Source organism: Typopeltis vanoorti, chromosome 10 (assembly GCF_054136105.1).
Source record: "Typopeltis vanoorti isolate ZY-2024b chromosome 10, IOZ_Tvanoo_1.0, whole genome shotgun sequence".
Taxonomy (NCBI): Eukaryota; Metazoa; Arthropoda; class Arachnida; order Uropygi; family Thelyphonidae; genus Typopeltis; species Typopeltis vanoorti.
The window spans coordinates 87,296,471-87,311,178 of record NC_143558.1 but is presented as its reverse complement, the minus strand read 5'-3'; the positions used below and the strand labels follow the sequence as shown (position 1 = coordinate 87,311,178).

At 35.5% G+C, this 14,708-nt stretch overlaps 1 protein-coding gene across 1 annotated transcript in view; it reads left to right on the top strand.

Moving 5' to 3' along the window:
* Window positions 1-12,955, top strand: part of LOC150102569 (alpha-soluble NSF attachment protein-like) — a 183,397-nt gene extending 170,442 nt beyond the window's left edge. Inside the window, exon 10 of the mRNA XM_090398810.1 lies at window positions 12,534-12,955. Within this exon, the coding sequence (XP_090254936.1) occupies window positions 12,534-12,683 (150 nt within the window). The 3' untranslated portion in view covers window positions 12,684-12,955. The remainder of the gene's footprint in view (window positions 1-12,533) is intronic.
* Window positions 12,956-14,708: the final 1,753 nt, after the last annotated feature.

The following is a 14,708-nucleotide window of genomic DNA, read 5'->3' as shown; positions in this document are numbered from 1 at the left end:
ATTTGCATCCTGATTGCATTATACCTACCATGAAACACCCACTTAGTGTTATGATCTGGGGTTGTATGACATCAAAAGGTGTGGGCAAAATTTGTGTGATTAATGGGAATATAAATGCCCCAAAATACATAAATGAAATACTTGAGCCCAAACCGAAGCCTTCCACACGTGATCTTTTCCAAGATAATGAAGCATTTATATTTCAACAGGATTCAGCTCCATGTCATGTTGCTGCAGTGTGCAAAAAGTGGTTTCAGGATAATCATATTCCACTGCTGGAATGGCTTGGGAATAGCCCAGACCTTAACCCAATCGAAAATCTATGGAGCCAACTAAAGAAACTTGTTAGTCAGAAGCAACCCACCAATAAAACCCAATTAATAGAAGCAATAATTCAATCTTGGTTTCACATTATAACAGCTTATTGTACAATTTCACATTATTGTACACCGATGACTAAGCGATCTTGCATCAATCCACCTCCTTTACCAACCTAGAATCAACCTTGAATACAGACCTGAACACCCTGGAAGATTATTTCATGCAGTGGTACTTGAAGCCAAATCCAACGAAAACAGTGTCCTCAGTATTTCACCTGTACAGTGCAGAGGAGAATCAACAACTCAACCTTTCTTTCTGTGGAAAAATGGTTGAACACGAGCCTCACCCAAAATGTCTTGGAGTGAGCCTGGACAGAAGCCTGACCTATAAAAGGCACATCATCAACCTCTTCAATAAAATTAAAACCAGAAATAATATCATTTCAAGGCTTGCTGGAACAACCTGGGGTTGTGGTGCAGAAGTCCTAAGGTCGTCTGCACTAGCCCTCACATTCTCTGCAGCAGAATATTGTGCCCCTGTCTGGGAAAGAAGTACACACACTAACATTATAGACACCCAGCTAAACTCTACCAGGTGCACAATTAGTGGCACAGTGAGAAGCACCCCTCTCTCCTGGCTGCCTGTTCTGTCTAACATTGCTTCACCACATTTACGTAGAAAACGACCTTAGGACGTCTGCACCACAACCCCAGGTTGTTCCAGTAAGCCTTGAAATGATATTATTTCTGGTTAGATTAAAGCAATGAGCAACCCACTCCTGCCCCTACACCACTCTCATAAACCCACCTAGTGTTCGCCTCAAATCTAGAAAACCTCTCTGGTCCATGGACGATCTCTCTCTCTATTCAGCTGTGCTGCCATCAATATCTGACATATGGAGAGAAGAGAAGTCCAACAATCTCCCAACAAATGGCTTCCTGGTAGAATATTCCTGTGCTCTGCAGCCTGGTTTTGATCTTCCAAAAAAGATTTGGTCATCAATAAACAGGATCAGAACTAGTCAGGGCAGATGTCGCTACCTACTACATAAATGGGGGCTGTCAGATCACCCTTATTGTGATTGTTCTCCCATGGCTCAGACGATTACTCATATTGTGTATGACTGCCCAAGGCGCCAATTTCACAGTGGTGGCCTACAGGACATCCGCCTTGAATTGGCTTTCCAGCCTGGACCTTGACCTGTAGTTGGTATGGTGTTGGCTATGGAGGAAACAGAAGATCACAGTCCCGTCCCACTATGAAGACGTTATTCCCGTAGTCACTCTCATAGTTCTCATCACAGTATCAGCAGAACTCCTCCTCATGTTAGAAGATGATACAATGTGAAATGAGCCTCCTTTAATGGATCAAGTTTTCTCCCACAAGACACAACTGCTCTCTAATTAAACCTCAGATACAGCTACATTTATGTTGTGAAGTGTTGTGAGAACATGCAGCAGAATGATAATTGTCCCTGGCTTGATTATGACAAGTTACTTTTGCTTTATTAAAAAAAAAAAAAGACTTAGAAAGTAGTTTGTGCCTTTTATGTAATGAACTTTATATGTTAAGATTTTCATTTGTTTCTGGAAATCGTGATTGTACTTTTCACTTACCAGTTTCATGTAGCCATAATCATAAATAAATAAATTATAACAGCTGCAGAACTAAAAAACTTGGTTCACTCCATGGGAAGGCATTGTAAGGCCATAATTAACGCTAAAGGTTACCCAACTAAGTATTAACTCACATTGTGAGAATTTTTGTATATCTCATTTTTTCTGTGTGTTTCACTTTTCTTCTTTATAACTGCTGTTCTAATAAAAAAATCCTTCATAAAAGTTATTGCATTACATTCTTGATTAAATTATCTTTCCATTGATATATAATTTTATGGCATTACTCAAAAAAAAAGTGGTGTTATGAGCCATCAAACCTCAGAAATACACTTTTTCGAAAAGGTTTCCACAATTTTGGCCACTAGTGTATAATAAATTGGGTGGTGGTTTAATTTTTGCAAGGGATACATATAGAAATCTAACTCAGTGTAACTTGCATATGAGTACTTGTAAATATGTGCGCCTACACATAATACTTCATTTATTTTTATATACAGATCACATGATTATGCAATAGTTTATTTTAAGGAGCTAGAAAGAGTACTGAAAAGTGTAAAAAGTGATAGTTTACTACCCAGGGAATATAAACAGACTTGCTTAAAAATACTAGAGAAATGAATGAATACCTGAACATAATGTTTGATCTAGGCTTCGAACCAACTAGGAAAGTGGGAGATTAAGGTTCGTATATCAGTCGTCTTCATAAGAAGCACAATGGATAGCACAAGTAAAAATTCAAAATATGTGAATACTGCATAACAGATCACCTCCCAATAATAGGCAAAATACCCATTATAAAAGAATAGGCCAAAGTCAATAAAAACAGCAATATAGAAAACAAAGACCAAACAAAGCAATTGATTACACAATAAATGACACTGAATGGCCACTTTATTAGGAACAGCATTTAATAACAAGTTGGATCCTTTTTGCCTTAAGAATGGCCTATATTCTCTGTGGCATTGATTCAACTAATATCTATAATGTTCATTCACACTGTCCTGATTGAATCACTCAGTTGTTGCAGATTGGACGATGGCATGTTGCTGCTGTGAACTGCTCATTCCACTTCATCCCAGAGATGCTTCATTGGGTTGAGGTCCGGGGACATGGCTGCAGTTTACACATTGCCATTTGACAATGTGTAAACTGCAGCCATGAATGAGTGGGCATGATCAGTGATGATGTTAAGATAGGCTGTGACATTCATGTGGTATTCAACTGGTATCAGGAGACAACATCTGTGAAGAAAACATTTCTCACACCATTATATCCCTGCCATCAGCCCGAGCTATTGATACTTAGCAGGACGAGTCCATGGCCTCATGTTGTTGTTGTCACTACCATATTCTGGTTCTGCCATCAGCAGGATACAGTACAAACCAGGACTAGTCAGACATGGCAATGTTTTTCCAGTTGTCAGCTGTCCAGCGTTGGACGGTTGACAACTGTATCATATGCGCACTGAAGCCACATTTTTCTGTTCTTAGCTGAGAGCATTGAGAGCCAGGGCTGGTTATCTGCTATTATATCCCTTCTGTGACAGCATGTGACCAGGCCTGGCTGGTGGGGTGTGCAATATACACAGGCACCACAGAAGAAAAGGCGCCTAAAAGATGTCAAAAAATATGAGATAAGCGTTTAAACGAACAACGAATGGCACATATAATTATGAATGTATGTCATCTTCCATTTGGGTCCCTTCAGATCTTCCCGGAAATGAACAAATATATTCTGAAATTGTATCCTGGACCCGATTATATCACTGTAATTTTTGATTAAAATGTATGAAAATATACCTAAAATAGTTCTTTATTTTTTGATGTATCATAAATCAACTTATGATTAATTGTTGAGCTCTGCGTAAAAAAAAATTGTATAAGCAGGACTAATCCATAAGTAACATTATACTGTAAAGCGGTTTTCATTTGTTTTTCATTTCCTGTTCGTTTTATTCACACTTTATTCAAAAAAACTTTTTTGGAAAGGTGCCGAACATTAATCGCACACGCAAGTAAAATACTAGGCGCCGGCGCTGCGACAAACTGTGCACTCAGAGATGATGTTCTGACCACCACTGTTGTATTGAACTGTGAGTTGACTGGTTGTGGCCCTCTTGTCAAGTTTCCAGCGAGTGTGGTATCCTTGCCATTTTTTCTGACCCTATGCATCAATGAACTGTTTCTGTCCACAGGACTGCCAATGGCATGAGGTTGTCTGGTTATTGCATCACTCCTGGTACACTTTAAACTGTTGTGCATGTTTGAGATACTGGCACCAACAATCATACCACACTCACTTGTACTCATTCTGATGCATCAGATACAAAAAAAAAACAAAAAAACGCCGAACTGTTGGATGCCTGCCTGATTTATATAGCAAACTGCAGATATGACGTTTTCAGGAATGGCCCATTTTCCTGAATGGAGAGGTGTTCATAATAATGTGTGCTACTCAGTGTATATCAGGAGCTTCAAACTCAGTTATTCCTCATATGAGCCAATGAATGTCAGTGACCTCTATAGGGAGCTGATCATCAGATTACTCTGCCGACATGCTAAGAAACAGAATTCGGAGAGAAAAACAGTAAAAAAGAAACATGGATGTCTAAAAACTTGTTAAAAAAAATCAAAAAAGGCAAAGGAATTATATTTCCCTACTGAATTTGTAAACTGTGGCAGCAATCCAAGAAAACAATGGAGTTGCTTGGCTTCCCTTTTGGGTAAGGGTCATAAACAGAAATTATTCCCCAATTACAATTCTGATAACCACACTAAACAAAATGAATATATTCTTTATAAATAGCTGCTCTTACTGTGTGGCAAATTATCAAAAGAATGGCTCTCAAACTTAACAGCTGGCTGTAAAGAATGCGAAAACTCTGTGTTCCTGTCAGAAATCTTGAAACATGAACTACTACTAACTGTAAGCAAGCTATACACTAACCAAACTGGGTTATGAGGAAATAACTATGTAAGAATGATGCAAACATTTACCAAATACCATTCAAGATTTCTCCTTTACATCATAAACAAATTCTTTTCAACTGGGGAATGCATAATAGACCTAAAAAAAAAAAAGAAAAAAAAAAGAAGGTACATTATATCCATTTATAAAAAAAGGCAACATCAACAATTACATAAACAATTACAGAGCATTCTCCATTTTGCCAGTTTCAAAAATCCTAGAGCTTACACTGAAAAAAAAAAAAGAAATTTTCTACATTCAGTCAACTAATTCAAAAAAATCAGTACAGATTACTCCCAAAGTGGAATGCTATGAACAAACGTGCTTAACATTTTTTGAGCTTGTATATGAGCATTAATAATGGCAAAAAAAAAAAAAAAATCGGCTATTTTCATAAATGTACAGAAGGCATTTGACTGTCAGTTATATTATTTTTAAAAAAATGCTAGCTACAGGTATTAAGAGAAAGTAGAAACTATAGTTTCAATCTTATTTAGAAAACAGGCAGTTCAAATAAGCTACCTTGAGCTCAAAAGTGGTTCCTTAAAGCTCAATTCTGGGGCTTATTTTGATGTGCAGGAATACCTCGATTATTGCGATTCTCGATTTATCGCATTTTATAATTTGGTACCAAAATTCCAATTATTGCACTCCAAATTTGAATTATCGTGGCCGCGAGATGTAGCCCACTACATATACAACCAGTTCAAGTCGCTACTCTCTAGATATTCCTCTCTTTTAGCACTTTGTTTTTCTCTGATGGCACCTACTCACTACTCATCAGTAACTGTCTGCCTTTGCCTGAACTACAGGTGAATATTTCTCTTCTTATTTATCCCTACAATGAATGCTAATGAATGGCAGTCAGTCTCAAGTAGAGTAATGTGGGCAAATATGAGAATGGGGAACTGGACAATGAGACTTATTTGTGCCTATGGTCCCACAGAAGGTTCTACTAAGGTAGAAGTGGAGGAATTTTTTGAGGCTTTAGAAAAAGCAGCTGACACAATGAAAAAGGAAAAGTTGGTCCTTGTTGGGGATCTAAATAGCAGAGTAGGAAATGATTGCGAGACATACAGAAATATTTTGGGAAAATTTGGAGAAAAGAGTAAAGCTAATAATAATGGCAAATATCTGTTGGATTTCTGCTCAGGACAGGACTGGTTATTACTAACACCATGTTCCAACATAAAAATGTGCACAAATTCACATGGAGAGAAGAGGCTAGGAATAAGAAAAGTCTCATTGACCATGTTATTGTTGATAGTGATGTTTTCTCCCTGGTGCAGGACACCAGAGTGTACAGAGGATTTGAAATTGGAAGTGATCACTATTTAGTCTTAAGCAGGATAAAATTGAATTTCATATTGAAAAGAATGACATGTAAGAAAGTTTTAAGGCAAATAAAAGTTGAGCAGCTCTCAGATGTGAACTGTAGACTAAAATACACAAAGATTATTGAAAAAGAAATGAAAGAGTTTGAAAACAGGAATCAAACCTTGGAGATTAGTGGCAAGCCTTGAAGAAATCCCTGATTGATTCAGCTAGAGAGGCATGTGGTGAAGTTGTCTGCAAGGATAGAAAAATTAGAACTCCATGGTAGACACAGGAAGTTAAAGAGGCAGTGAAGGAAAAGAAGAAAGCATATCAAAAGTTCCTGGCAAATAAGTCAGCTTGTGCTCTTACAGAATACAGAGACAAATGTAAGAAAGCTAAACACTGTGTAAAACTAGCTAAACAAAAGTCATGGGAGGACTTTGGCAAGAATATAGAAAATAAATATCAAGAAGGTGGCAAAATATTCTGGAGGTTGTTGAAGAAGCTTAAGAATGGAGGAAAGAGTGCTGTAAAAGGAGTTAGAGATGATAAAGGTGATGTGAAAACTGGAGAAAAAGATATCCTTGAATATGGAGTAATTACTTTGAAAAACTGCTAAATGAAACAAACAGTGATGACAGCACAGTGGTAAAAAAACACTGACCAGGCATGCAGTCAGGAATACATATCAATACTTGAAGAAGTAGAAAAAGCCATCAAAGGCTTGAAATGTGGAAAGGCAGCAGGAGTAGATGATATTCGACCAGAAGTGCTGAAGTATGGTGGTATAAGAATCTTGCAGTGACTGCACTACATAGTTCAGAAAGCCTGGAGAGAGGGATGAATTCCCGATGATTGGAGTAGAGCTCTCATGGTACCCATGTATAAAAAGGGAAATAAAACTGAATGTGAGACTTACATAGGTATTTCCCTACTGAGTGTTCCTGGCAAGATCTATGCAAGTATACGTGAGAAAGATTGAGAAGAATTGTGGATGAAAAGCTTGGTGAAGAACAAGCTGGATTCAGGCCTAATAGAGGCTGTCAGGATCATATCTTCACTTTACAACAAATAGTCGAGAAAGCATGGGAATATAACAATGATCTGTATTTAAGTTTTGTCGATCTGGAAAAGGCATATGACAAGGTGGCAAGAGAGAAGCTATTCAATACGCTACAGTTATATGGTGTCAATGGGGCATTATATCAAGCAAAACTTAGTCTTTATTAGAATTGAAGGAAGTACAGGAAGGTGGTTTAATGTTAAATCTGGTGTGAGACAAGGATGTACATTATTCCCTCTGTTATTCATTATCTATATGGATCACATTATGAAGGAAAGTGGTATTAAATATGATATCAAAATTGGAGATGTTAATGTCAGCTCTTTGCTTTATGCAAATGATGTTATACTTCTAAATAAATCCACCACAAGTCTGCAAGATTCTCTGACTAAATTGAATAACTGTTGTAATAGATATGGTACGAAGGTCAGCATTAAAAAGACAAACAATGAAACTAGGCAGAATCATAGAAAATGTCAACTGTGTTGTGAATGGAGAACCTGTGGAACAAATAAAACATTTCAGCTACTTAGGCACGATTTTTAGTGAAGATGGTAAATTAAATATGGAAATAGACAACGGAATCAAAAAAAGCTGGTATAGTAGGAAGTCAATTGAATAAATTCATATGGAATAAGAGAGAAATTCGTCAGAACACTAAATTAGCTGTATACAAGACAGTGTTCAAACCAGTTTTAATTTATGGATCTGAGAGTTGGGTCAGAAGTAAAACACTTGACCAAAGACTAGAGACCGCAGATATGTGTCCTGAGAAAGATTAGAGGCATGAACAGATGGCATCAGTGGCAATATCATATTAAAAATGAGGATATTAGGAAAGAACTTGACATTGTCAGCATCCAGGAATGCGTTAGCAGAGCTAATCTCAGGTGGTATGGTCACTTAAACAGAATGGGCGAGGAAAGATTAGCAAAACAAGTGTTCTCTGCCAGGTTGGCAGCAAAACGACCCAGAGGAAGACCAAGATATAGGTGGATTGATACGGTAAAAAGTGCCTTAGGTGATAGAAATATAAGATCTGATAATGTTGGAGTCTTGACAAGTAACAGACTGATTTGGAGGAAAATTGTAGATAGGAAGTTAGCAGTGATGTAATTTTTTTCATGTAGTACTATCATATCCTGTACATGGCAGGAATTTGATGATGATGATGAATGCTAAAACAAGGATGATATCAAGTCTACAGCTATCAAGAAGAAAGATCAGCTTAGAAGATAAGTTGCATATGATAAGTATGAAACAGTCATAACCAAAGCCAAATTTGTAAGAGAGTATTGTCTAAATGAATCAACTGTTCACCATATTTTAGACCACGCTGCAAATTATAAGCAACTAGGAAAAAGTGCATCGACCTCGTTTGTGTCCCAAACTACGAGAAACAGAAGCCATCTTATGATTGAAATGGAAACACTATTGTCAGTGTGGATAGAAGATTGTAACCAAAAGAGAATTCCTCTTAGTCAAATGACTATAAAAACAAAAGTATTGAATTTGTTTGAAACTTTAAAAAGAAAACAATTAGAAAGCAAAAATGATTTGGCGTCAGTAGTGGAAGAAACTTTCTCTGCAAGTTCAGGGTGGTTTGATCAGTTCAAAGAGCTATCAAACATTCATAGTTCGTGTATAAGGTGAAATTTGAAGTGGTGATGAAAAAGCAGCAGCTAGTTTTCCTGGTGAATTGCAACAGATCATTGAAGAAGGAAATTATACCGATGATCAGATATTTAATGCTGATGAAACAAGCTTATTACGGAAAAAAATGCCCACTAAAATATTTTTAGCAAAAAATGAAAACTCACAGCCTGGCTGCAAGGTTTCGAAGGAGCTTATAACACTTTTACAATGTGGCAATGCTTCTGGAGATTACAAGATGAAGCCTCTCTTTATTTATTGTAACAAAACCCTTACCCACTTAGAAGTTTAGATAAAAATTTGCTCTCTGTTCATTGGAGATTCAATAGAAAAGCTTGGATGACAAAAACTATTTTTGAGGATTGGTTTAAAAACTGTTTTTGTCCTGAAGCTGAAAGGTACTGCAAGTCATTAAATCTTGATTTTAAAATCTTGTTGATATTAGATAATGCACCTAGTCATCCCCCAGCACTGAATGATTTGTGCGAAAATATAAAAGTTATTTATTTACCACCTAATACCACTTCCATCATCCAGCCAATGGATCAAGGTGTAATCACATCCTTTAAGGCATATTACCTACAAAGAACTTTTTCACAAGCAATAGAAAAGACTACAGGAGATGAAGCTATGACTTTGACAGAATTATGGAAGGCATTCAATATCAAAAATCGCATTGAGAATGTCAAGGAAGCATGGAGTGAAGTAACATCTAGCAACCTGAGAGTGGCATGGCAAAAGATTATTCCTCATTGTGCAAATTATTTTAAAGAATTTGAAAATGAAGTAACCCGTGTTATCAATGACATAACTAAATTTGGCTTCGATCTAAGACTAAAAGAAATTGAAAAAGGTGATGTTCAGGACCTGCTTCACTCACATGATAAGGAGCTGGATGATGAAGACCTAATTAACCTTGAGAGAGAGAGAGAACATGCTTATGATGCTCAACTCGATGATAATGATGGACAGAAGGAATTTACCCTCAAAGAAATGGACGAAATGTTTAGAATTGCTCAAAATTTTAAAGAAAAAATCTTGAACGGCGATCCTAATCTCAAGCAATCAATGAAAGCTCGTCAGGAAATTGAAAATTCCATCCGTTGCTACTGAGTTTTATACGAAGAAAAAAGAAAGAAAAAATTCCACCAGATAACTCTACATCAATTTTTATCCAAGAAAGAATAATTGTATGTACTGTATGTACTCCTTATGTATAAATAAAGTTTAAAGAATAATCTTGTGTTTCTAAATGAAGCTTCATTTTTTACTTAACACGTTTAAGAAATTTCTTTTTTTACTTCATATATAAAATTTACTTAATAGATTTGAAAAATCCTTGGCAATGATCACCCATTTTACACGCATTATTTATCCCGATTATTGCGGTATTTTTCGTGGCAACAATAACTGCGATAATCGAGGTATTCCTGTACATAAATGACTTTTGTCCACTGTAATTGAAAGGAACCTAAGTAGCTATGCTGATAATACAGCAATTTTCTCTGAGTGACATGTCAACCTTAAAGTGTAACATGGAAACAGATTTATTGAGTCTACTTACACTGGTATGCAAAACCTAAGGACGAACACTTTGTGAAGATTACATCCGCACATTCAGATTAATCAGCATGTGGCAATTTGTATAACTGATGATTTCAAGTAGAAAGTGGGCAAAAGGATCATGTGGTAGCAGTCAACAGGCTGCACTAAGTGAATAGTTGGAAGGAAGCTCTTTTTGCAAAGGAATAAAGTTGCAAACTTTCTCTTGTAATGTCTCAAAGATATCGTCTTGATGATTTCACACGGGAAAGAAATATTGGTAAGCTTGAAAAAGGCTGTAGAATTACTGATATTGCCAGAGAGTTTGGAATCTCATATAGCATTGTATCCAGGCTCTGGGCAGCATTTCAACCCAATGGAATGTGTTCCAGACATTTGCTAAGCAGTCACCCTCACTCTACCATGGAGCATGAAGACAAATTTTGGATTATAAACAACAAAACATAATCGTCACACCACTGTCATTATCCCAAATGTAATTTTATTGCCTTGATCTGTGCTTGGTTATTAGGTATAATGAATATTGTCTTGAATTTTACTCTCAGGTTAGGTAATTAAAAGTAATTCATTAGCTCTAGTAATTGAACATTAACATAATGTACTAAGTGGTTATTACAGAAAATTAATAGCAATATTAAAGGGTATGGGATTATTCAGTTCCTGTAGCTATGGGCAATCTTGTGACATTTTTGGAAGGGTGATTTTTTTTTTAATAATTCGGTTATGCAGTTGAATAGGTTGTAGCTGATTGTTGTCTTCAGCGTGATTTACTTTTTTTATAAGACATTTTGAGCACTGAAAAATTGGAAAATTTTCAAATACAGGTAACCCTCGTATAATGCGGATGTTAGGTTTAATAGAAATGGCGTGTTATATAAATCATGCGAGACTCAGATCGCACAGAAAAAGTAGGGTTGGGTTCTGAAATCGTTTTTTTTTTTAATTATATAAACAATGACATCCAACAAAAATATTTTTTTATTTAATTCAAGTAATTCATGTAAGTTAAGAAAACATATAAACTATGAAACGAATACACAGTATAAAATTATAAAAAATTGTACATAAACTTCATTGCACTTAATACATAAATGTTTTAAGCAAAATAAAATAAAGCGTATATTTTAATCGTTGTCACTCTCTTTAAAACTAACGTCGTAGATGTTCTTTATTTATGAGTGGCCAGACATCATCATCACTTGAAATCTCTTGGACAACATTTGTATAATTCTCATTGCATACTTCAGCTTGTTTAGTTATCAAGAAGTCAGTAAGACATTGCTTACCACTATGCTGCAATTTTTTTTATTAAGTTCATATGGAGCTAAACAAATATCCAATTGTCCCATGAATTTTCCGGAGAGGGCATTATCCATAAAATAACTTTCTTGCCAAGTTCAATCCTTCTAATTTTTTTAAACTGAATTCTTTAATGGATTCATTACAATCAGAATCTTTGGCAGAACCTTCCCCACCATTTGGTTCAACGTCATCTATTAATTGTACCAGTTCCTCATTTAAATCTATTTCCCCATCAATTAATTCACTAATTTCGTTTTCAGCCATATCGTAAAAGTGCTCTAAGTGGCCATTACTATAAAAATAATTTTTTTTTTACATAAAAAAAAGCATTACATATTGTATATAACTCACCAAAAAATAAAGTGCTCAGCTTGAGATTAACACACTTATGATTTTTAATGCACTTTCCTAGCAGAAAACGAAGACAATTTTCAACAATAAATATTTTATACAGCAAACAATTGACGTACATGTGTGCTAAAGGTATTTCCCCTAATATAAATTTGCTACTTATAACTACATGTGTTATACAGGCAGACACAAATTTAACGAAGATAAAATTTGATTTTTAAGTCGCACATTGAAAAATATACGAAAAGATAAAGGATTACTACAATTTGTAGACCGTCTTATATCGAAACTGCGTTGTACTGCATTATATGAGGGTTACCTGTACTGTTAAAATGGATTGTGCAGGTCAAATCACATTGCCTGATTTTATTTTGCAGACTCTTGTAGAAAGACTTGAAGACCAAGATGTAGATGGATTTACAGATGCAGTTAAAGAATTTGATTCCATTTCTCGTTTGGATCAGTGGTATACTAGTATATTGTTGCGTATTAAAAAATCAATGCAAGAGGCTCCTGATTTACGTTAATTATGACTGCTAAATTTATTACTGCATTAAAATTGTCTCTTTATATGTGTGTGTGTGTATATATATATATATAAAGAGAAAGAGTAATGATTTTGAGTAATTATGTTAATATCTGTACAAAAAAAAAGGCTGTCTTTTATCACTGGCAAAGATTTTAATTGCCATCTTTTGTAAAATAGTACAGAATTTCATAATTTACATGTGTTAATAAATAAATAACACTAAATTGTAAACCAAAATGTATAAAACAATCACTTAATTCCAGTATTATATCTTTTAAGTCATTTGTTTGATTCCATTTATAGTAGAAAATAATAGAAGTCCATTAAATCATGAATTAGACAACTGCAATTGAAACAACCACTTTTACCACTGAACTCATCTATGGTTGCCACATTGTTTTAACCAATGGCTATAATTCAAAAAAAATAGATAAAATACTAAACATGTCTCCCAACTTCTTAATATACAAGATAACAGCAAAATTGTTACTATCCCCACATACTAGACCCACCTGAAAAAATATCTGAAGTGTTCAATAAATACAGTAATCTCACAATTATCCAACCTTCAATTATCTGACCCTTGAATAGGTTAGTTAGTCAGCTAACTTCTGCTATAGCACCATATAAGCATTATCCAGACCCTTCAATTATCCATATGGCCCACTGCTGTCTTCCCATGATTGGATAACTGAGCGATTGCTGTATAAGCTCCATACAACACTCAAATGATATAGCAACTAGCAATCCATATCCATTCACCTAAGAACAAATTCCATCTTCTGTCATATTCAGTCATATATGAAGTGTCTGTACTTTGTGACCTGGTTTACTGTGGATAGATTAGAAAATCTCTTCACACTTGGAGAACATAAGACATGCATCACAATTGCCATCATCATGTGACAAGCTGGGACTTGTAGACTATGCTTTAGAACCCTTCATGCAGGATTAGATGGGGGGGGGGGGGGAAATAATAATCAAAGTTCTGTGTAGAAGTCATAAATTGGAGACGCTGTTTTTTGGAATTAGCAGTAGCTAATTCCTAAGTTTCTACATATATTCAGCTTTGAAACAGTGTTAATTTTTTAATATCCACTGTCTATATAATTTACATTGCTTAAATGAAGATGTATGGCTTTTTCTTTAATAATTACTATTACACACTGACTGAGAGTTCACTTATGAGAAATACAGCTTCCTGATATTGGATTGCTTTGTATTGATTGGGAGTCTTGGTCTCTGAAGAGAACCAATCAGTTTGAAACAACTGTCAAGCCAGTGAAACCTTTATCAAATGCACTAATAAAAGATGAATATGCAGATGCTCTTTTAAGTAGTGCAAGCTAAGGCAACTCCAATGTAGAGGACTGTATTCTCATAAGCTCTCTGGTTAAAGTTTCGAAATTTCCTAAGTTTCTACATATATTCGACTTTAGAATAATGTTGGATCTTTATTATCCACTATTTCTATATAACTTACATTGCCAAAATCCTACTGATTATCAAAGATAATCAGTAGGGGGTTTCATAAAGTGATTTGTGGTGCTGTAACACATGGAACTCGGTTATGCAAATTAGAGCAAATGGGGATGAATATGTCATTGGTTATATGGATAAGAGGGTGGCTGCTGGACAGATAACAAAAATTGATATATGGAGGAGCTGGTGACTAATGGTGTGGCGTAAGGTTCAGTGCTAGGACCACCACTACTGTTTAATTATTAGCCTGAAAGGAAATATTCAATTGTTTGCTGATGATGCAACATTAGGTAGAGTAATAATTAATGAAGATGATGTGGAGAGCTTGCAGGGATGGTTTAAATAGGCTGTGAGTATTGGCAAAAGATAATGGTATCAGTTTAATGTGGAGAAATGTAAAGTTCTGTATTTTCAGATAAATAGATTACATGCTAGGGGTAGTAGTAGTAGTAGATAGAGAGGTGAAGTTTAGAGTACATATTGCTAAGGTATCAAATAGGATTACTTAGCTATTGAAGAACACATTAACAAGTAGAGATAA